General features: G+C 38.9%; 1 protein-coding gene across 2 annotated transcripts in view; it reads left to right on the top strand.

Annotated features, from left to right (window-relative positions):
- Window positions 1-292: 292 nt before the first annotated feature.
- The window catches only part of ACAD11 (acyl-CoA dehydrogenase family member 11), a 103,682-nt gene continuing 81,793 nt past the window's right edge, over window positions 293-22,181 (top strand). The window contains exons 1-6 of one of the 2 annotated variants that reach the window (XM_046001776.1): window positions 608-749; window positions 859-1,035; window positions 5,390-5,489; window positions 8,003-8,128; window positions 9,143-9,304; window positions 11,044-11,208. In XM_046001776.1, the coding sequence (XP_045857732.1) occupies window positions 995-1,035; window positions 5,390-5,489; window positions 8,003-8,128; window positions 9,143-9,304; window positions 11,044-11,208 (594 nt within the window). In that variant the 5' untranslated portion in view covers window positions 608-749; window positions 859-994. Of the gene's footprint in view, window positions 750-858; window positions 1,036-5,389; window positions 5,490-8,002; window positions 8,129-9,142; window positions 9,305-11,043; window positions 11,209-22,181 lie in introns of both variants that reach the window. The other variant, XM_046001775.1, reaches the window with a different exon arrangement.

Below are 22,181 nucleotides of genomic sequence, written 5' to 3' on the forward strand. Positions count from 1 at the left end.
GTCATCGCTCCCCCTCAGGAAAAAAAAAAAAACAACAACAACAACAAAAACGCCCCTCTTCGCTTCCTTCTTCGCCTGGTCCTAAGAGACAGGGCCCCAGCAGGGCCGGGGGTCCTTAGCGTCCAAGGCCCACGGCCTGCGATATTGCCTTTCCAGGCCGGCGGCTAGAAGAAACACCAGGATCTTTTATTCTGGGCTCACGGTCCTGACGGACCCTTTTCTGAGCCGGACCCGTAGGTCTTGCACTGCCGGTACAGTAAATTTGGGGTGGGACAAGGCCTTTCCGTTCCTAATTGCCCGTGGCGACTATCAGGGGTTTGCCTTCTTTAAGACTGCGGCCTTCGACTGTGAGGTTGAATGAAAATGGGTTAAATGCGAGAACGCGGAGGTTCTCCGGCACGTCCCAGTTAGAGCCCAAGTCACCAGACCGAGGGGCAGTGTGATTGGCTGGAGCGGCTGGGTCGTCTCCGCCCCGTCGCGTCCGGGTCTCGCCCCCTGGCTGTGGAACAGTTCTCTGCCCCCGAGAGCTCTGAGCGCCCGAAACCTGTGGAATCTTTGTCTCTGCGGCTGGCAGCGGCAGGCGTAGCCATGGAACCCGATGCCTCCCGCGAGCTCGAGCCCGAGCCCGACACGGCCGAAGTGTTGCCCCAGCACAAGTTCGACAGCGGGTCCCTAGAGGCCTATCTGAACCAGCACTTGCCAGGCTTTGGGGCCGAGCCCGAGGCTAAGCTGACGGTTACCCAGTACAGGTATCGACGCCGGCCTTCTCCGGCAGAAACCAATCTGTGCATTGGGCTTTCCTTTCTTTGGCCCTGGGTGGGGTCGCAAGTTCCCTCATCCCGGCTTCTTTTCCTGCAGTGAGGCACTGTGCAGGTGGAGTGTGCCGTCAGCGGTCCCCTGCATTTCATTTTGGGTATTTCCAGTTCGAGGACAATAATGGAGCCACCACAACATTCACGATATTCCAACTGTGAGAAGGAATCTTTGTTAAAGGATGCCATTATGTATTTGGAGGATCCACTTGAGGCAATTAAGGTTGGAAGCTCTGTGGACTATAAGGAGGTCTTCTTTCAACTTTTGTTCAATAACAATTCGATTTTTTTTTTCCAGATGTAATTCCGTTTAATTGGCCCTGTTCTCAGAGGTTGTCTTAATGGCCGTAGCTGGGGGAATCTGAATTCTAATCCTAGGTGTTCCACTTAGTAAATCACACCACCACTTTGGGCTTTAGTTCTTTGCGAAGTGAGGGAATGGAACTGAATGATGATCCTGAGAGGGCAGTTGCTCACTCTGAATCTGGCTCTGGTCTGTTTTATAATAGAAAACAAATTTTTAAAAACTTACTCAAAAAATAGTGTTTTGCTGAACACAGAGCTATAGAAACAATCTTGGCTTTCAAGAAATTGTATCTGCCATTTAATGACTGGGAACTTACATGTTGCATAAACTCCCTGGGAACTAGTTTCCTAATCTGTAATAAGAACTTGCTCCTTTTGATAATTAAGGATGCAGTAATAGGTGAAATATCTTAAACACTGTTTACAACACAAGGCTTTTAAGCTAGAAACTTAAGCTGTTTATAATTCTACCTCCTTCAACTTCCACTATCTATTGGGACAAGGTGCCTTTTAATTCTATACCACAAAACTCTCTGATCCATCTCCTCTACCCCTATTTTTATTTTCACATAAACCAATAGTCAAGGAATACAAATGTCAGTGATAAATGCCACTGGCCTATAGTACTTTTACAATGTTTCTCTCTCCAGCTACATTTAGCTATGTGAGTGCAGGCAAAGAGTTGGATTTAAACCAGAATGGGGAAAGCCCCGCAGATAAGAAGAGGGGGCAAGTGTATTAAAGATGCATTCAAGAGGGTAGTTACATAATTGGCCATCAAAATTAAACGAGTTTGGAAAGGATGTGGAGGAAGGGGAGGCTGAAGGATGGTAAACAATAATATGATCAGTGGATGGTAGATCCCTGGACTTAAGGATTGTTGGAATCCATGTACCAGTGGGAATGAGTGGAAAGATAGATTATGCTTAACAAGAAGGGTTATGTAATGTTATGTTAATGTTTAATATGAGTCCTCCAGAGTGAGTGACTAAAGTACTACAGCGGAAAATACCACTGGGGTAGAAGAATTCAAGGGACTGACAGGCCTGAGTGTTAGAACGACCATCTGAGTGGATTTTGAAACAATGAGAATAGGAGTAGTGTAAATAAGAGCAATAGTAAGTCAATAGGCAAGGAGGGGGAGTGAATACAACACGGAGAATAGCTGACTGCAACAGGAAAGGGTGGAGTGGAGTAGTCTCCTAACTTGAGATTCAAAGCTGGATGCAGGTTTCAGGCAGGAGGGAAGGCTAAGAGTTCACAAGTGGCAATGAGTATCAGGAGGAATATAGACTCCATCTCCCAGCCCACTAGATGAGTGATGAGGGATGGGGGAGGAATCTACCATTTTAGAGGCCTACAAGGGAAACACGGTTCTCCAGGAACATTCAAGTTTTAGTCAGAGCAAGGAGATGAAGGGTCCATTCAGAGAAGAGTGAAGATGTATGTGATTATGCTGAAAGACATTAAGTTCCAGGGGACAAAGGAAAGCCATCTCCAGCTCTTTATGTTCATGTTAAATTCTTCCTTCTCAGTAATCTGATTCTTCACCAGCCATTTGATGATTCCATTGAACCTGCCAAGAATCTTCTCTCTGGCATCATCTTTATTTCTGCTTTGATGGGTCTCACCTTCCACCATGGCCTTACTGTTGAATACATAGGATCAGAGCATGTTTGTAGTGGATATTTTGCCTCTCTACTTCTCATCTCTAGCTTTATACTTTTAAGCCTCTTGGACCATATACCCAGTATTTTCCATGCTCAGATACCACAACGTTGGTCTCTTAATCTCTTTTCTTAATCTCTTACTAGTGCAAATATATCTGAGATGCTGTTATCATCAGTATCAAAAGTTGCTTCAGCTTGTACAAACTAAAAAGTACAGGAGGGGTGTCCGTGAGTTCAAACTGGCCAAACTGGTTGTGATCTTTCATCCTTGCTCAGTTTCATAGCATACATAGTGAAGGTCTAAGTTCATTTGGATTGAACCGTTTATTGCAGTTAACCGGAATAGTCATGACTTCGCCAGTGTTTTCAGTACCAAAGTAGTGATTTCAGTATTACTAGGAAAAGGGATAATACCAAAGAGCAGTGAATCCTGAATATTTTCAGATTTATCTCCGGACTAGGGACAAGATCGCTGCCTACATAGCTGCAAACATAAGTAACGCCCTTATCAGGATTGATGTTTTTTTCCCATTTCTTGCTGTTGAAAAGAAAAATCCTATAGGAATTTCTAAGTTTCTGAAATTTGGAGATGCCGCTAAAACCACCCACCAGGATGACCTCATGGGCCTGAGATGTCTCTAGTAAGATGTGAAGAAAGGGTTAAAAAACCTTTTCTGTGGACAAATCAAGTTAACTTTCTAGTTCAGTTACTCTGGTAACTTGGTAAAGGTGGCGTGTCAACTGTGTTTCTAGGCAACATTACTTCTGGTAGAAATAATATCTAATTGATAAACTGTATCTGAACTGGAAGGCCTGGAAATAAACTGTAAGTATCTGGTGGGATACTTTGGGCTTCCCTAAGTGTAGCAAGTTCCTGCTCATGTCCCTTGTTAGGATGCTGGAAGCCGTGTCCAGAGGATTGTTACTAGAGACAATGGCTCCTTCTAAACCGGGTTGACAGCCATCCTCACCTATGTGGTCCCATTTCTTAGAACCTGAGCTGTCAGTCAAAGGTGCCACCTCTTTGGTTATAGATCAACGTATTTCTTTAAGCATCACCTGTCTTGTCTGAGTCCTAAACAATAGTGATAGCTATTGGCTTATTGATGATTCTTATGCTATTGATACCATCTGTGGTTTCTAGACTATATGGTAGCCTGATGCTTACAGTGGTTAAATTTAGACATTACTATGTGTGCACAGTGTTGGTGATGATCTTCCCAAGATGGGCTTCTGCATTTCTGGGGGGTCTTTTGTAGAAATTCATAGATATGTATATAAGGGAGAAGCTTTTAGTTTGGTAAGGTTTTGTTTTGTTTTGTTTTGTTTTTTCAAGAGAAATACGTATTTTTTTAAATTTATTTTTCTATGTAAGTATAGCTACATTGAGATTTTTTTTAAGATAAAATTTATCTTACATAAAATTTAAAATTTGAATTATTTTAAAGTGTACAGTTTAGGGGTGCCTGGGTGGCTCAGTTGGTTAAGTGTCTGCCTTTGTCTCAGGTCATGATCCTGGGGTCCTAAGATCAAGCCCCATGGTGGGCTTTCTGCTCAGCCTGCTTCTCCCTCTCTTTCTGCCTGCTGCCCACCTGCTCGTGTGCACTCTCTCTCTCCCAAATGAATAAGTAAAAATCTTTAATAAATAAAAATTTTAAAAAGGGTACAGTTTAGTGGGTTTTCATATGTTCACAATGTTGTGCAACCAGCACCACGATCTAATGCCAGAACATTTGTCACCCCCCAAAAAACCCTTACCTCCCAATTTTCCCCTCCTCCCATCCCTTAGCGGCCACTAATCCACTTTCTGTCACTATGGATTTACGTATTCTGAACATTTCAGAGAAGTGGAATCATATAACATGTGGCCTTTTGCGACTGGCCTTTTTCACTCAGCATCAGGTTTTCAAAGTCCATCCACATTGCAGCACATATCACGTATTGATTCTTTTCATTATTTAGTTAGTCCTCTCTTTCATGCTGTTGGAGTCTTCAAAAGCTGGGTAATTCTAAACTGGCCGTATTGGAAATGAAGGCGTAAGTTGAATGGTTTTGGTATTTGGCGTTTATTTTTAGTTCATGTGAGAATTTGCTCACCTGGCAGGGAACGCCGGCAGCCTGGTATGTGTGAGTTACCTGGAGCACTGTTGTACTTCCCTGGCCCAGGTGTCCACCCTGGGGCCTCGATTGCCACAATTCCCATTGTGGAGAGCTACACTTGCGTACAACCTTGGTGAAGCATCTGCAGATGAGGGGACACTAACCCAGCTATCCCAGCATCTTTTAATTAATTTTAATTAATTTTCTTTCCTAGCCTTTCTTTACTTAGATCCCAGCATTATTCTAGGGATACTTATAAAATTCATGATTTGCAGGCTGGGAGTGAAGTCCTGTCTTCTACCTGTGTGGGTTACAGATGTAACCCTCAAAAACTATGTTTTGAGCACTGATAGCACCCCTCTTGGTTTCCCAGCACTGAAATTGATTTATTTTTATTTTGTCTTTGTTTTGACATTTCGGTAGGATTGGGGGAAGAAGGAATATATATTAAAAAAAAAAAAAAGGAAAATATCTTTGTAAATGACCTTTACTCTTATCTAGATCAGGACAATCCAATCCAACCTTTTATCTCCAGAAGGGCTTTCGAGCCTATGTACTCAGAAAAAAACCACCTGGTTCACTTCTTCCTAAAGCACATAAGGTATGGTATACAAGTACAATAATTCTTTGTTGACAAATAAGTGCTTATTATTTATAGAAAAATAATTTAAATTGCTTTTAAAATTCATCTCATGACTATTAAATAATAGATAATTTATTTTATTTCTTAGATAAAAATTTCACTTGAATTGTGTCCCTTGTTATTTTTAAAAAGGACTTGAGGTTGAAATCTGAGGCTGTCTTTAAGTCATTAATCTTGAGCAAAACCCAGTCTTCTTGTGGATTTGATTCCTTCCTCACAATTGCCTAGATATGCAGTCATCTAGTGAATATTCTCAATGCTGCTCATTTGAGATGTTTGTTCTTTGGTTACATATTTTAATTATGTTTTAAAAATTATATCTTATAACAATATCTACTCACTGAGTATCTTAATATATTTGCTCTGACAATCCACTGATCTTTTGCTAAAAAAAAATTTTGAATATCATTTTATAGTATTCTCTAAATATTAGGCTTCATGATAATTAAAAAAGATTTGTTAAAAATTGATCTGTTTTCAGAAACCAGCTATTATCTGTAGAATTTTATAGTTGAAAACAGGCGAGCACAGAAATTCAAGTCCTAGGAATGCCTCGGTGGTTCAGTGGGTTAAGCCTCTGCCTTTGGCTCAGGTCATGATCTCAGGATCCTGGGATCAAGCCCCACATTGGGCTCTCTGCTCAACGGGGAGCCTGCTTTCCCCTCTGTCTCTCTCTGCCTGCCTCTCTGCCTACTTGTGATCTCTATCTGTGAAATAAATAAAGAAATGAAATGAAAAGAAAAATCAAAGTCCTAGAGAACATTAAAAGCACTGTGCATATATAGGTTATTATTGTAACCATGTGTAATAGGTATTTCCTAGGCCCAGCTGACTGGGTTAGGGGCATTGGAGGATAGGCTAAAGATTACATTAATGGAAAAAATGGCTTTCTTGGTTCCGTATCCAAGAAATTTGAAGTAACTTGGATGCTTAAGATTATAAAAAAGTTGGGTAACTTTTATTAAGTCTCAACTTGGTAAGGCTGAAGGAAAATCCCTACCTATGCCCAGAAATCTATGCCCCAATAAACAGCTCTCTTTGTCTCTCTTCTTGATAACATTCTACCAGAAAACATCAGAAAATAACATAAGGCTTTCAGCCCAAAGATCTGGCTTAGTTGGCTTCAACTCCCTTTGTTTTTTCTAAGTCTGCGTTGAAAAAAAACAGTGTTCTCACAGTGCCATCCACTTTATGACTCCCTAACCCTTTTGTCTTTATACCATCCATCCACTCCCAGCACCAGGGTGATTACAAATACTTCTTTCATAACCTTTGGTTCCACTGACTTTTCTCACCTTGGTCACAGGTTTAGTTGTGTCCTTCCTCTAGTTAATCTTTATTAACTGCTGCTTTATCCCTGCTGTCAAAGTCAGCTTCATGGTTTCTCCTCCCTAAAAGTGATTAGTCACCAGGGCGCCTGGGTGGTGCGCAATCAGTTGAGCATTGGACTCTTGGTTCCAGCTCAGGTTGTGAGCTCAAGCCCAGAGATGAATCCCGTGTCGGGTTCTGTGCTCTGAGCTTAGCAAGGAGTCTGCTTAAAATCTCCCTCTCCCCCAGCCTATCTAAAATAAATAAATTTAAAAAAAAAAAAAAAAAGGAGGGTGTTAATCACCACTGAGTCTGGAACAGATGAGTCAGCATCACAGCTCTGCTATGAGCTGTGTCCTCAGGCCCTGAATGATAGGCCCATATATCTCTCCTGGTTGAGGAGGCCCTTCTATCTTATTTGGGTTCCTGCTTCAGTACTAGCTTGCATCCCATTGCCTCCTTTCCCCCTGGTTATTCTGAGTTCTGTGGTAGCCTTGGGTACCAGGAAGGATTCTCCTCCCACTGCTTTAAAAACAAGTACCTCTCTTGATCTTCAGGAGCTAGTGGTTTTTCCCTTCTACCAGCACTCACTGCCCTCCCCTAGCACCTTGTAGCTGACTGTGCCAGAGCATCACAATAGAGACTTGCTGAGTCCCCTTGGGAGATATGAGAAAGGGAGAGAGAGTGAGCAAGAGTAAGCCAATGAGCAAGCAGGGAACTGCTGAAAATGAAGAGATGCTTTTATGATACTCTGTGAAATACTGTGATCAGGAACAGTCGCCTTCATATTAACAGAGCCAAGATTAAGCCCTCTGCGTATTCCTGTCCTTTAACCTAATTATCAGGGTTTTTTTAATGCTGACCTAATTTATAATTGTAATAATTGCACTAAGACTACTTTTAAGGAAATCATTATCCTCTAAGTCATTTGTTGATACTGTTTCAAACTTGATTTCTAGCCTTAATGTAAGCTTGCGAATAGTTATTATACGTCTGTGTTTCTGAGGCCCCTGGCTGGCTCAGTTGGAAGAACACACAACTATTGATCTTGGGGTCATGAATTTGAGCCTCATGTTGAGTATAGAGATTACTAAAAAATAATTAAATTTTTAAAAAACTTAAAAATCTGTTTCTGATTTTTAATAACCCATCATCCTATTTAGATTGATAGAGAATTTAAAGTCCAGAAAGCTTTGTTTTCAGTTGGATTCCCCGTTCCCAAGCCTTTATTGTACTGCAGTGATCCTTCTGTCATTGGAACAGAATTTTATGTGATGGACCACGTGCAGGTAAATTAACACTTAATCTTACTTTATTGTTACTTTTGTTTTTGATTATGAAATTAGATGTTAATAAATGATAGTTTATTAATTAACATTTAGGTAATTAGTTGTAAGGGCATAAACTTTTGTTTTAATTTGAACACAGGCAATGTGGGTGGAGTGAAATAGACCAGGAACAAATTTAGTTGCTAGGGTGTGTTAACTTATTCTTTAATTTTCCTCTAGATGGCAATAAAGAGCTATATGTAATGGCAATAACAAAACTCTCCAGATGGCTGGAAGGAAGAAAAGGACAAATAGGAAATCAATCCATTAAGAACAATAAATGCAAAGTGTTTAAAAAATTTTTTTCTTTGCGAAATGTAACTTGAGAATCATTTTTGTCCTTTAAGTTGAACTTGGAATGTCCTTGTATTTTTCCTTTGGCACATATATTCTACTGAACATGTTTCCCAAAGGAATGCTTTTCTAGCATATTCTACAAAGAATTGCTTTTGGAGAAATGAAATCTTGCCATTTGCGACGATGTGGATGGAACTAGAGGGTATCATGCTTAGTGAAATAAGTCAATCGGAGAAAGACAACTATCATATGATTGCCCTGATATGAGGAAGTGGAGAGGCAACATGGGGGGTTAGGGGGGTAGGAGAAGAATAAATGAAACAAGATGGGATTGGGAGGGAGACAAACCATAAGTGACTCTTAATCTCACAAAACAAACTGAGGGTTGGTGGGGGGAGGGGGGTTGGGAGACAGGGAGTGGGGTTATGGACATTGGGGAGGGTATTATGGTGAGTCCTGTGAAGTGTGTAAACCTGGCAATTCACAGACCTGTACCCCTGGGGATAAAAATACATTATATGTTTATAAAAAAAAAAAAAAAAAAAAAAAAGAATTGCTTTGGTTGCAAACTGTTACCCTGATTTTTTTTTTGTAGGCAATGGGGAATTATGACACAGCAAATAATTGGTTGAAAAATTTTATTTTGTTTTAAATTATTTGTTGTAATGGTTTCCGTAGGGTCGAATCTTTCGTGATTTCACAATTCCTGGAGTTAGCCCAGCAGAACGCTCAGCCATATATGTGGCCATGATAGAAACCTTGGCTCGCTTACATTCCTTAAATGTACAGTCATTGCAGCTGGAAGGATACGGTAGAGGTGCTGGATACTGCAAAAGACAGGTACTACATCCACATAAAGAGCTCCTTTTAGGGGCACCTGAGTGGCTCAATGGCATCTGCCTTTGGCTCAGGTCATGACCCCAAGGTCCTGGGATCCAGCCCCACATGGGGCTCCCTGCTCAGCTCCTTGCTCTCCCTCTGTCTACTTCTCCCCCTGCTTGTGCTCTTCACTCTCTCTCTCTCTCAAATAAATAAATAAAATATATAAATGTTTATTAAAAAAAAGCTCCTTTTGTCAAGTTCTTGGAAATAATATTTATTATTAGTCAAAATAAAAACCTATTTTATACTTTCCTGAAACTTGGATATAACTTCAGCCTTTATATTGGCTTGTTGTTAGCAAAAAATAATTTTATATTTTTAGATCACCTTTTTTTCAGCCTAAGCTTCTATCACTAACAACATGTACATGAATGCAAATTTGAAGCTTTTCAGCCTCTTCATTTAATTTATCAATATATTTTCCATACAGTTTCCCTTTTAAGTTAAGATATCTATTAAGCACAACTATGTGCTTAATACTTGCTGAGTACTATGTTAAATGTCAAGAAAACAGAAATAAGTTCTTCCCCTAAAGGAACTTTTGGTCATTTTTGGAGAGACCTGTACATGAATCTCGTTTACATGAAACGTGAAAATAGAACAGAGGAGTATATGATTCAGCAGTAAGTGGTTTGGTGCTGATGAGGAGAGCTGTTCCATTCAGAGGGTAGATGTCAGTGCGCCTTTTCTTAGGTGGAGAAAGCTTTGTGGGAGAGATATGTCTTGCATTATGTGTATAAGGAGATAGAAAATCTAGAGTGATAGGGGAAAGATGGTGAACATTTCAAACCAAAGGGACAGCTAAACCAGATATGTATGGGACTATTCCCCTTTTTATATATGTCTCTACTGACTGAAGAGAGCCAGGAACCAAGATTTAGAGAGTACTCACTGTATGCCAGGTCCCATGGTAGGTGAGTTACTGATCTCCTTTTAAATCTTTGTAGCAACCCTAAGACATAAGTATTAAAACCCCCATTTTGTAGAGGAGGAATCTGAGGCCAATAGATATCAAGTAATATGTGAATAAGTGGCTTAGACATAATTTATATCCATGTCTATATGATTCCAGAGATGAAGGTCTTTACTGCGCTAAGTTGAACAGAGATACCTTGGGGAATGTGGAAAGAACTCTTAAGCTGATAAATAATATGGTCGCGGTTGTTGGAGGACTTTGAGAATAGTTTGATTTGTTTGCATGTAATTCTAAGAATAATGAAAAGTCTTCATATTCCTTATACCTAAAATACATTTAGAAGATTCTGTGGGTAATAAGAAAAGGTATTAAAATGAAAAGTAAAAACCTCTGTTCTTCTAGCCCCCATATTTCCTTTTTCAGTGATTACTTGTTTCTTGTGACCTTTCCAGAAATCTCCTATGGCTATTTATTTGTTTGTATGTGTTTGTGTGCATTCTTTTTTTCTTCCACAAAATAATTGCAGAATAAAAACTAGAACCCACATTCTTGATTCCTATGCCAGTATTTTTTTTTCCTGATAAAAATCTAGATTGGTAAAATGAACTAGACAGAAGAGAGATTTAGATGTTTTGGGCTCATGTGAATGTCACTTACAGGCATCTGTCTTGAGCATTTAAGAATAAGACCAAATTTGACAAAATCAAATTTTATTTTAATTTTAGAATTGCTGGATCTTCTACTTTCAGCTCTTTAATTTTTCTTATTTGTGTATCTTTAGGTATCAACCTGGACAGAGCAATATCGAGCTGCAGCTCATCGGGACATCCCTGCCATGAACCAACTATCTGACTGGCTAATGAAAAACTTGCCAGATAATGACAATGAAGAAAATTTGATTCATGGAGATTATAAACTAGATAACATAGTTTTTCACCCTACAGAGGTACTGTAAGCCATATTTATAATAAACTAAATAGGTCTTAGCACTTCTGATTTAGGGCACAAGTACTAGGTAGATGTTCCCCTCAGAGCTCTGAAGGAGCCCAACCCAACCTCATGGTTCCTTACCTTCAGGACTGTCTTCACCACTCAAAACTTTTAGAAAGAGTCCTGCAGATTTTTGGGCACAGGTTGCTGCCTACCTTTAAGGCCAAGTCTAACCCTCAGGATATCTGATTTACTACTTAAACAGGATTTGGTAATTTACATGTATGTCACTGTTTTCTTCAGAGAAGTTTTCTATCTACAAAAAATATTTATCTTATCCAGGTTCTTGCTCTTTTGGTTCATTTTCATTCCTTTCCTTATCTCATGAAGAATTTTATTTTATTTTATTTTTTAAAGATTTTATTTATTTATTTGACAAACAGAGATCACAAGTAGGCAGAGAGAGAGGGAGGGAAGCCCGCTTCCTGCTGAGCAGAGAGCCTGATGTAGGGCTGGATCCCAGGACTCTGGGATCATGACCTGAGTCGAGGGCAGAGGCTTTAACCCACTGAACCACCCAGGCGCCCCTCATGAAGAATTTTAAATTTGATTAATTAATTATAAGCTCAGAGGGGTGCCTGGGTGGCTTAGTTGGTTACGCATCTGCCTTTAGCTCAGGTCCTGATCCCAGGGTCCTAGGATCGAGCCCCACATCAGGCTTCCTGCTCAGCAGGGAGCCTGCTTCTCCCTCTCCCTCTCTGCTGCTCTCCCTGCTTGTGTTCCTCTGTCAAATAAATAAGTAAAATCATTAAATATACATGTATGTGTATAAACTCAGAGATGACAGAATTCCAAAAATCTCTTTAGAGGTTTTGAAAGAATTATGAGATTAATGTGATTTTGCTCTGTGTAAATGTACACAGTATAGTCTTTATAAAGCATACAAACAATTCAAAACTGTAACCCTCTTTCACAGAACACAAGAGTGAGACCTGGGATTGGAGGAGTATGATGGAATGCCATTGGACAAGATGCTTGGCCCTTAGAATTATTTCATTAATGCGAAAGATTTACAGTTCCTTGAATCCTACTTCTTAAAAGAGGTTTTTCTGTGTTCATTAATTTTCTCAGAATGCTAAGATGTCTTAGGGCAGGAAGAGCTGCTCTGAATTCATGTGCTGAGCTTCTGGGTTTCATGTTCTTTCCCTATAGGAAGAGGACAGGAGAAAAATTGCTTTATAAATTACATTGCTGCTGTAATTCAAAGTAGTTTTATATCAAATCAAATTTCAAACATAACATAAAGACATGAACACATTGACCAGCAAGACAGAAAACTTTTTTTTTTTAAGATTTTATTTATTTATTTGACAGACAGAGATCACAAGTAGGCAGAGAGAGAGGAGGAAGCAGGCTCCCTGCTGAGCAGAGAGCCTGATGCAGGGCTCCATCCCAGGACCCTGGGATCGTGACCTGAGCCGAAAGCAGAGGCTTTAACCCACTGAGCCACCCAGGTGCTCCAAGACAGAAAACTTTTTATAAGGAAGTCAATTTGGGTATTAAAATTATGTATATGTAATTATATATGTGTGGGGGTAAACTTTTGTTAATGGTACTGATGAATTCTGAAATAACTTTGTTAAATATGGATAGGAAGATTAAAGAATGCTAACTAATAACCCAGAAAAATTTTAAAAGCTTATAGCTTAAAACCTAGCAGGATCAGGCCTATATTTGATCTGCATCATTTGAGTCATTAATATTTAGGAGCCTCTCTTTGAGTAAGTAAGAGTTTTCTGTGTGTTCTATGTATTTTTCTACTCGTTGCTTAAACAAGAAAGGAAAAATTCAGACCTAGATCTCTTGAATTTTGTGTCATCAGCCAAGATGTTTAAATTTAGGATTAGTCATAATATGCTGAAAGTAATTAGAAAACCATTTCTTGGGGTGCCTGGGTGGCTCAGTGGGTTAAAGCTTGTGCCTTCAGCTCAGGTCATGATCCCAGAGTCCTGGGATCAAGCCCTGCATTGGGTTCTCTGCTCAGCGGGGAGCCTGCTTCCTCCTCTCTCTCTTTCTCTCTCTCTCTGCCTGCCTCTCTGCTTACTTGTGATCTCTGTCAAATAAATAAATAAATAATCTTTAAAAAAAAAAAAAAGGAAAAGAAAACCGTTTCTTATAGGAGTAAAGTTGTCAAACAGGTGTCATCTTCCTTTAGAAAAGCAAAATATTCCATAGTTGGAAGAGCCGTTTTTTAAAAAAGAAACAACTAGTAGAGGCAGAGCGTGAAGCGATTAGCTGTAGTACTAATTTGTGACATACAGCATTATTTTTTAATGTATTAGGGTTATATGGTATCTGGTAAAATGTCTTCTACTTTCTATCCAATAAACCCATAATTAATAATTAAATTTAATCTATTTCTGCCTCCCATAAATATTGTAGCTAATTTTTATGGAAATAACATATGATTGGCAGAGTACAAGTCAACCAGCATTGATTCATTACCAACTATTTGCTTTGAAAGATAGGGTTGGAAAGGAACCACAGCTCTTAATGAGCTCAAAATACAAATGGAGAGAAAAAAATAATTAGCAAACAGCAAAAAACAGTACATACCCAAGTGCTAAAGTATGTCATACAAAGTAAACTACACGAGCAGTCAGAGGAAAGATACACCATGGACTGGCATCGAAAGCTGTAAGATGTTAAATTTAATTTTAGTTAATAGTTTACCTTTTCTACCTCACTTTTAATTTTTATTTATTTACTTATTTAAATACCCCTTTATTTTCTTAAGTAAACTTTACCCTCAATGGGGGGGCTCGAACTCATGACCCCAAGATCAAGAGTTACATGCTCTACCAACTGACCCAGCCAGGCACCTCCCACCTCATTTTTTAGATTTCATAAGTAAATGGGAAATTTAGAGTAGTTTCTTTTCTGTGAAGGCACTCCACAAATTGGAAAATCAGTCCTTGGACTATAGCGAGCTGAATATGTATATGTATGTGCTCACCTGTTTATATATATTCCTAGGGATAGGACTGAAAGCTTTTAAGCTTTTTATTTTTTCTTTGAGAATAAGGATTATGTTTTAATTTTTTTTTTTAACCTTTGCCTCTAGGGTCTGTATAGTAGATGCTCAGTAAGTGGAGATCTGCTAGACTATGACCTCCTTTAAAACAGTGACTGTAGCATTTACGTAGCAGGTGGTTACATGTTTCCGAATAGAATCTAAGTTGAAAGAATTGATTTTTATTAATCACTATTTCTGTATCATATATTTGTGCTTAATTTTTATTCTCTAACAGTGTGACCTTAAAGCAGATACTTTAACCTCTGTGCCTCAGTTTTTATTTTAATTTGTTTTTATTGATATATAATTGACATTGTAACATATTTAGGTATATAATACAATGATTTGATACCTCCACACATTGTGAAACAATCACCACAATAAGGATTGTTTACCCCTTCACCCTATGAAGTTACATAATATGCAGTATAATGTCACTGACTCTTGTCACCATGCTGTACATTATATCCCCATGACTTATTTTATGGTTGGAAGTACAACGTTACTGACTCTAGTCACCATGCTGTACATTATATCCCCATGACTTATTTTATGGTTGGAAGTACAATGTTACTGACTCTAGTCACCATGGTGTACATTATATCCCCATGACTTATTTTATGGTTGGAAGTTTGTACCTCTTGACCCCCTTCTGCCATTTCACTCACACCACATACCCCCTTACCTCTGGCAACCACTAGTGTGCTCTTTTTGTGTATGAGTTTAATTATATTTGTTTTGTTTGTTCTTTTGTTTTTGTTTTGTTCTTTTCACATATAAGTGAAATCATATGGTATTTGTCTTCCTCTGTCTGACTTAGTATACTTAGCGTTCTACCATCAAGGTCCATTCATGTTGTCACAAATGGCAAGATTTCATTCTTTTGGAGGGCTGAATAGTATTCCATTGTATATATACCACATTTTATCCATCCATCCACCCATCCATGGATGCTTTGGTTGTTTTAGCATCTTGACTATTGTGAACAATACTGCAGTGAACATAGGAGTGCATATATCTTTTCTGATTAATGTTTTAATTTGCTTCATATAAATATGCAGAAGTAGAATTGCTGGATCATATGGTAGTTCTCTTTGTTTTCTTGAGGAAACTCCATACTGTTTTTCATAGTGGCTGCACCAGTCTACAGTCCCACCAATAATGCCCAGAAGTTCCCTTTTCCCCATATCCTCACCAGCACTTGTTATTTTCTGTCTTCTTGAAAATAGCCATTATGACAGGTTTGAGATTTTATCTTATTGTGGTTTTGATTTGTATTTCTCTGATAATGAATAATGTTGAGCATTTTTTTCATGTGACTTTTGGCCATCTGTATGTCTTCTTTGGAAAAATTTCTGTTTAGAACTTATACGTATTTTTTTAATTGACTGGTACTTTTGTATTGAGTTATAGGAGTTTTTTTTATCTATTTTGGCTATTAACCCCTTACTCAATATATGATTTGCAGATACATTGTCCCATTCAGGAGGTTGCCTTTTTATTTTATTGATGGTTTCCTTTGCTGTGCAGAAGGTTTTTAGTTTGATGTAGTCCCTTTTATTTATATTTGCTTTTGTTCCCATTGCCTTGGGAATCAGTTACCAAAAAAAAAAAAAAAAAAGTACTGCCAAGAAGAATGTCAAGGAGCCTACCACCCATGTTTTCTTCTAGGAATTCTGTGGTTTCTGGTCTCCTATTCAAGTCTTTAATCCAGTTTGAGTTAATTTATGCATGACATAAGATAGTGGTATGGTTTCATTTTTTTTGCATTTGGCTGTCCAGTTTTCCCAATACCATTTATTAAAGAAACTGTCTTTTCCCCATTGTATATTCTTGCTTCCTTTGTCATAAATTAATCGGCCGTATACATGGGGGGTATTTTCCTGGGCTCTTTATTCTGTTCCATGTATCCTTATGTCTGTTTTTGTGCCACTATTTTGGTTATTATAGCATTATGTAATTTGAAATCAGGAAGTGTGATGCTTCCAACTTTATTCTTTCCCAAGATTGCTTTGGCTCTTTGGGATATTATGTGGTTCCATAAAATTTTAGGATTCTTTGTTCTTATTTCTGTGAAAAATGTCATTGGAATTTTGATAGGAATTCCATTGAATCTATAGATTGCTTTGAATAATATGGATATCTTAACAATATTAATTCTTCAAATCCATGAGCATGGAATATCTTTCCATTTGTGTGTTCTTCAGTTTATTTCATTGGTGTCTTATAGTTTTCATTGCACAGGTCTTTTACCTGCTTAGTGAAATTTATTCCTAGGTATTTTATTCTTTTTGGTGCAATTGTAAATGTAATTTTCTAAATTTCTCTTTCTGATAGTTTGTTGTTACAGTATTAAAAACATAATATTGTATGTTGATTTTGTATCCTGCAACTTTACTGAGTTTATTCTAATAGGTATTTTTTTAGCATTTTCTTATAGCATTTTCTATATAAAAAGTCCTGTTGTCCACAAATAATGACACTTTCACTTCTTCCTTTCCAATTGAGATGCTTTTTCATTTCTTTTTCTTGCCTAATTGCTCTAGACTTCCAATACTGTGTTGAATAAAAGGGGCAAGAGTGGGCATCCTTGTCTTGTTCGTAATTGTTAAAGGAAGTTTTCAGCATTTTACCATTGAGTATGTTTGCTGTGGGCTTGTTACATATGGGCCTTTATTTTGAGGTACATTCACTATAATGACTTTTTTGAGAGTTTTTATTATAAATGGATGTTGAATTTTTTCAGATTTTTTTCTGCATCTATTTGGATGATTAAATGTTCATTTTCTTGATGTGGCATGTAACATCGGTTTATTCACAAGTGTCAAACCATCCTTGCATCCCTGAATTAAATCTTGCTCAATCATAATGTATGACCTTTTTAAGGTATTGTTGAATTTAATTTACTAATATTTTGTGGAGGATTTTTGCATCTATGTTCTTCAGGGATATTGGTCTGTAATTTTCCTTTTTGTGTGCGTGGTGTCTTGTCTGTTTTTGGTATTAGGGTAATGCTGGCTTTATAAAATGAGTATGGGGGATACCTACCTGAATTAGTTGGAGGAGCATGAGACAAATTTGGAATCCTGAGTTTCAGCCCCACATTGGGTGTACAGATAACTTTAATTTTAAAAAAATAATAATAGGGGCGCCTGGGTGGCTCAGTGGATTAAGCCGCTGCCTTCGGCTCAGGTCATGATCTCAGGGTCCTGGGATCGAGCCCCGCGTCGGGCTCTCTGCTCCACAGGGAGCCTGCTTCCTCCTCTCTCCCTGCCTGCCTCTCTGCCTACTTGTGATCTCTCTCTGTCAAATAAATAAATAAAATCTTTAAAAATAATAATAATAATAATAATAATAAGTGAATAAATAGGATTTGAAAGTATTCCCTCCTCTTCAGTTTTTTGGAAGAGTTTTACAGGATAGATATTAAATCTTATTTGAATGTTTGATAGAATTCACCAATGAAACTGTCTGGTCCTGGACTCCTACGTCTACAATTCTGTTTCCTTCCCTAATTTTTGGTCATTATTTCTTCAAATAGGTTTTCTATCCCTATTTCTCTTTTCTCCTTCTGGAACTACTGTAATACAACTGTCATTCCACTTGATGTTGTTTCGTAGGTCCCTTAAGATATCGTCACTTTAAAAAAATTATTTTTTCTATTTTGTTTTGGGCTTCTATTTTATTTTGTGCTTCACTACCCCATCTTCTAGGTCACTGATCTGTTGTTCTGCTTCATCTGGTTTGTTGTTGAACCCCTCTTGTGCGTTTTTTCAGTTCATTTATTGCATTCTTCAGCTTTGTGACTTCTGTTCAGTACTTCCTTATATTTTCCCTCTTTGTTGACATTCTTGCTGTGTTCACCCCATTCTTCTTAGATCAGCATCTTTATGACCATTACTTCGAACTCTTTATCAGGTAAATTACTTAATGGAATTTTATCTTGTTTTCTTATTTGGAACATATTCCTTTTTCATTATGTTGCTTGATTCTCTGTCTTTGTTTCATCTTCTTTTAAAGATTTGTTTATTTACTTGAGAGGGGGGAAGGGAGAGGGAAAGAGAATCTCAAGCAGACTCCCTGCTGAACATGGAGTCCAACACAGGGCTCAATCTCACAACCCAGAAATCATGACCTAAGCAGAAATCAAGAGTCAGAGGTTTAACTGACTGAGACACTCAGGCACCACTGTCTTTGTTTTTGTGTATTAAGCATAACTTCTGTCCCTCCCAGTCTTAAAGGAGTGGTCACAGGAACATGGGATGTGTTTCACTCCGCTGTCTGGGCAGTGTCCTGGGGGCAGTAGCCTAGCCATGACTGCCTCTCTCATTATTTCAGCCCCATGGGGCCGAGAAATGCAAGCCCCCTGGCCACCAGACCCAAGATTCAAGGGGTGTCGCTTGTGTGAACAGCTTTGGCAGGGCCATAAAGGAGGGATCGGCCAGGATAATACTATCTACTGGATTTGCTGGGATGAAGCTTCAAGGGAGTACCTTGCTGGGTAGCCCACTTGCTGAGTTCAGTGAAGCAGTGCCATGTGGTAGCACAGGGTCAGAGCATGCCTGTCTGCTAGGTTTAGCAATGCAGGGCCACAGGGCAAGCAGCACTAGTAAGGTAGAGGGAGAGGGCAAAATGGCACCTGCCAGCATCTGCATCCCCAGAGAGAGTTCAAATAGATCCCAGCCCTCCAGCAGACACTTTAAGTTTGGCCAATGAATCTCCTTCATATAAGGTCTAAGTTCTTTTCAACTTGCTGCTTTTGGTGGGTCCCAAGATGGGTAAATCTATATACATGAGCCCTTTAAGAGTGGAGTCTGTTTTCTAGAGCCTTTTCATTCTCCTGGATGTGAATCCTTTTGGTTTTCAAAGCCAGACATTTTGGGGGCTCATCTCTCTGGTACAGATCCCAAGGATGGGAGTACCTGATATGGGGCTTAAACCTCTTGCTTCTCTGGGATATATTTATGTGATCCCTCCTGCTTGTGGATTGCCACACTGGAGGTAAGATTTTTAGTGAGACTTCATCTCTACCTCTCCTACCCATCTTGCTGTAACATGTTTTTTTTTTTTTTAAGATTTTATTTTATCTTATTAAGATATTATTTATTTTGACAGAGAGAGACACAGTGAGAGAGGGAACACAAGCAGAGGGAGGGGGAGAAGTAGGCTTCACGCTGAGCCAGGAACCCGATGCAGGGCTTGAACCCAGGGCCCTAGGATCATGACCTAAGCCGAAGGCAGACGCTTAGCGACTGAGCCACCCAGGCACCCCTTAAGATTTTATTTTTAAGTAATCTATACACCTAGTGTGGGGCTTGAACTCACAACCCCACGATCAAGAGTTGCATTCTCTGTTGACTGAGCTAGCCAGATGCCCTTGATAAAGCCTTTCTGTCCTTTATTGTGGAGGAGCTGTTCAGGTCCTTTTCAGATCTTTTTCAGAGAAAGTTGTTCTATATGGAGCTGAGGATTTGGTGTATCTGTGGAAGTAGATGAGTTCAGTGTCTTCCTATGCTACCATTTGAACCACTCATTTTAACTTTATATTTTAAAATAGTTATATACTTGTAAGAAGTTGTAAAAAAAAAAAAAAAAAGTACAAAGGGGTCTTGTATACCTATCATCCTAATTCCCCAAATGGATCTCATACAACTATAGTACATTATCAAAGCCAGGAAACTGACATTGTATGCCTTTTAAGTTGGATAAAGAAATACCAAAATGTCAGGGTTGTTGGGAAACTCGAAGTAATCAATGTGGAGCAAGTAGCTCGTACCTGGCATAGCTGTGCTGAACTTGTTTCAGTTTTCTTCTTCTTTTTCTTTCCTTTCCCCTCTGTTTTTCTATTTTACTTTTTTCGAAGATTGCCTATCAAGCTCTGTTCTTCATAAAACTATTAAGGTAGAAGTAAATATTTCATAATATGTACTAAGACTTAAACAGTGGTTATAAGGGATCAAATTATAGGAGACTTTTAAGTTGTACATTTGAGGTTTTATTGTTTTGTGAGTTTTTTTTTCCAAAGAATAGCATGTTTTAGGGGCACCTGGGTGGCTCAGTTGTTAAGTGTCTGCCTTCAGCTCAGGTCATGATCCCGGGGTCCTGCTTGGCAGGGGGCCTGCTTCTCCCTCTGCCTCTGCCTCTGCTTCTGTTCCCTCTCACTGTGTCTCTCTCTGTCAAATAAATAAAAATAAAATGTTTCCTTTAAAAAAAAAAAAAAGAATAGCATGTTTTATTTTTATCATCAGAAAACACAAGAAAGAAGACAAAAACAAACTTAAATGATAAACCTTCCAGGAATGTGTGTGGTAAGCCAGTAAAGGATTACTAAAGGATATGGCAAAACAAGAGCACATTACTCAGTTTTTAAATCCGTATTTTCCAGTTACTTTTACATAAAGCATTTGAAGTGTGTTTGAGTGAGTATTTCCATAATACAACATGCTTACTGCAATGTTTAAAAGAAATCCAGCCTTCCTGAAAAATATAGTTAATTTTCTTTTTTTCAAAGATTTTGTTTATTTATTTGACAGAGATCACAAGTAGGCAGAGAGGCAGGGAGAGAGAGAGAGAGAGAGGGAAGCAGGCTCCCTGCTGAGCAGAGAGCCCGATGCGGGGCTCAATCCCAGGACACTGAGATCACGACCTAAGCCGAAGGCAGCGGCTTAACCCACTAAGCCACCCAAGCGCCCCAGTATTGTTAATTTTTTAAACATAAATCTTACCCATCTGGCAGAGAAATGTTTAAAAAGTTTAATGTGCCTTTCAATTTGAAAAACAAATTTATTTAATTAGAAATAGATAAACCTAGAGATAATTCATCTGCATTCATTAATTAGTAGTCAGATGTATTTAAGATAATAAATACATGTAATCTGGTTATTCTGAAGTCATCTATCTTGCAGCCTTTTATACATTAACTTGTGAAGAAGAAAGATTTGATATGCAAACAAAACTTGTATTTTTAATGGCTCTTCTTTTTTATTTCCCTCATTATCTCTTAAATGTTAGTGTAGGTAGGCAGAAGCATAGTTATGAAATTTAATTTTATTGCTAGGAAAGATGTAGCAGCTTAGTTTTTTCAACACCTTTACATATCAGATTTTTTTTTTTTTTCAAAGACAGAGGGGTAGTGGCAGGGGGAGAAAGTGAGAGAAAATCTTAAGCAGGCTCCACTCCAACAGGGAGCCTGATGTGGGGCTTGAACTCATGATCCTGAGATCATGACCTGAGCTGAAATCAAGAGTCGGACACTAGACCAACTGAGCCACTCAGGCCTCCCTACACTACAAATATTTTTTAAAATACTTTTTAGTAGAGGCATCTGGATGGCTCAGTCACTTAAGTGTCCACCTTCAGCTTAGGTCATGATCCCAGGATTCTGGATCTCTGAGTTGGGCTCCCTACTCAGCAGGGAGCCTGCTTCTCCCTGCCCCCTTCCCCTCACTCATGCTCTCTCTCTCTCTGTCTCTGTCTCGCTCTTTCAAATAAAATCAGGAGGGAAGGCAAGATGTAAGGGGGGAAGAGTAGGGGAGCTTGTTTCATTTGGTCCCTTGAATTTAACTAAAGAACTATCAAAAAATTCTGAACACCTATGAATTCAACCTAAGATGAAAAAAGAAATGCTGGAATTCTACAAATAGAAAAGTGACCACTTTTTGCAAGGTAGGAGGTGTGGAGAAGTGAATCTGAGGGGATATATTGGAAGATAAATGGCAGGGGGAGGGAACCTCTGCAAGCCAGTTACAGGAAAGTGATATAGTCCCTGAGAGCAAAACTGGAACCTTTAGAAATCTGCTCCAGTGATAGAGGTCCCTGCCTGAAAGCTGCTCAAGTGGTTAAGTGGGACAGAATCCTAGGTGGGACAGTGTGACCTCAGGATATCTCTGGAATCACAGAAAGAATGGGGGTGC

The sequence above is a fragment of the Meles meles genome, chromosome 4 (assembly GCF_922984935.1).
Source record: "Meles meles chromosome 4, mMelMel3.1 paternal haplotype, whole genome shotgun sequence".
Classification (NCBI taxonomy): Eukaryota; Metazoa; Chordata; class Mammalia; order Carnivora; family Mustelidae; genus Meles; species Meles meles.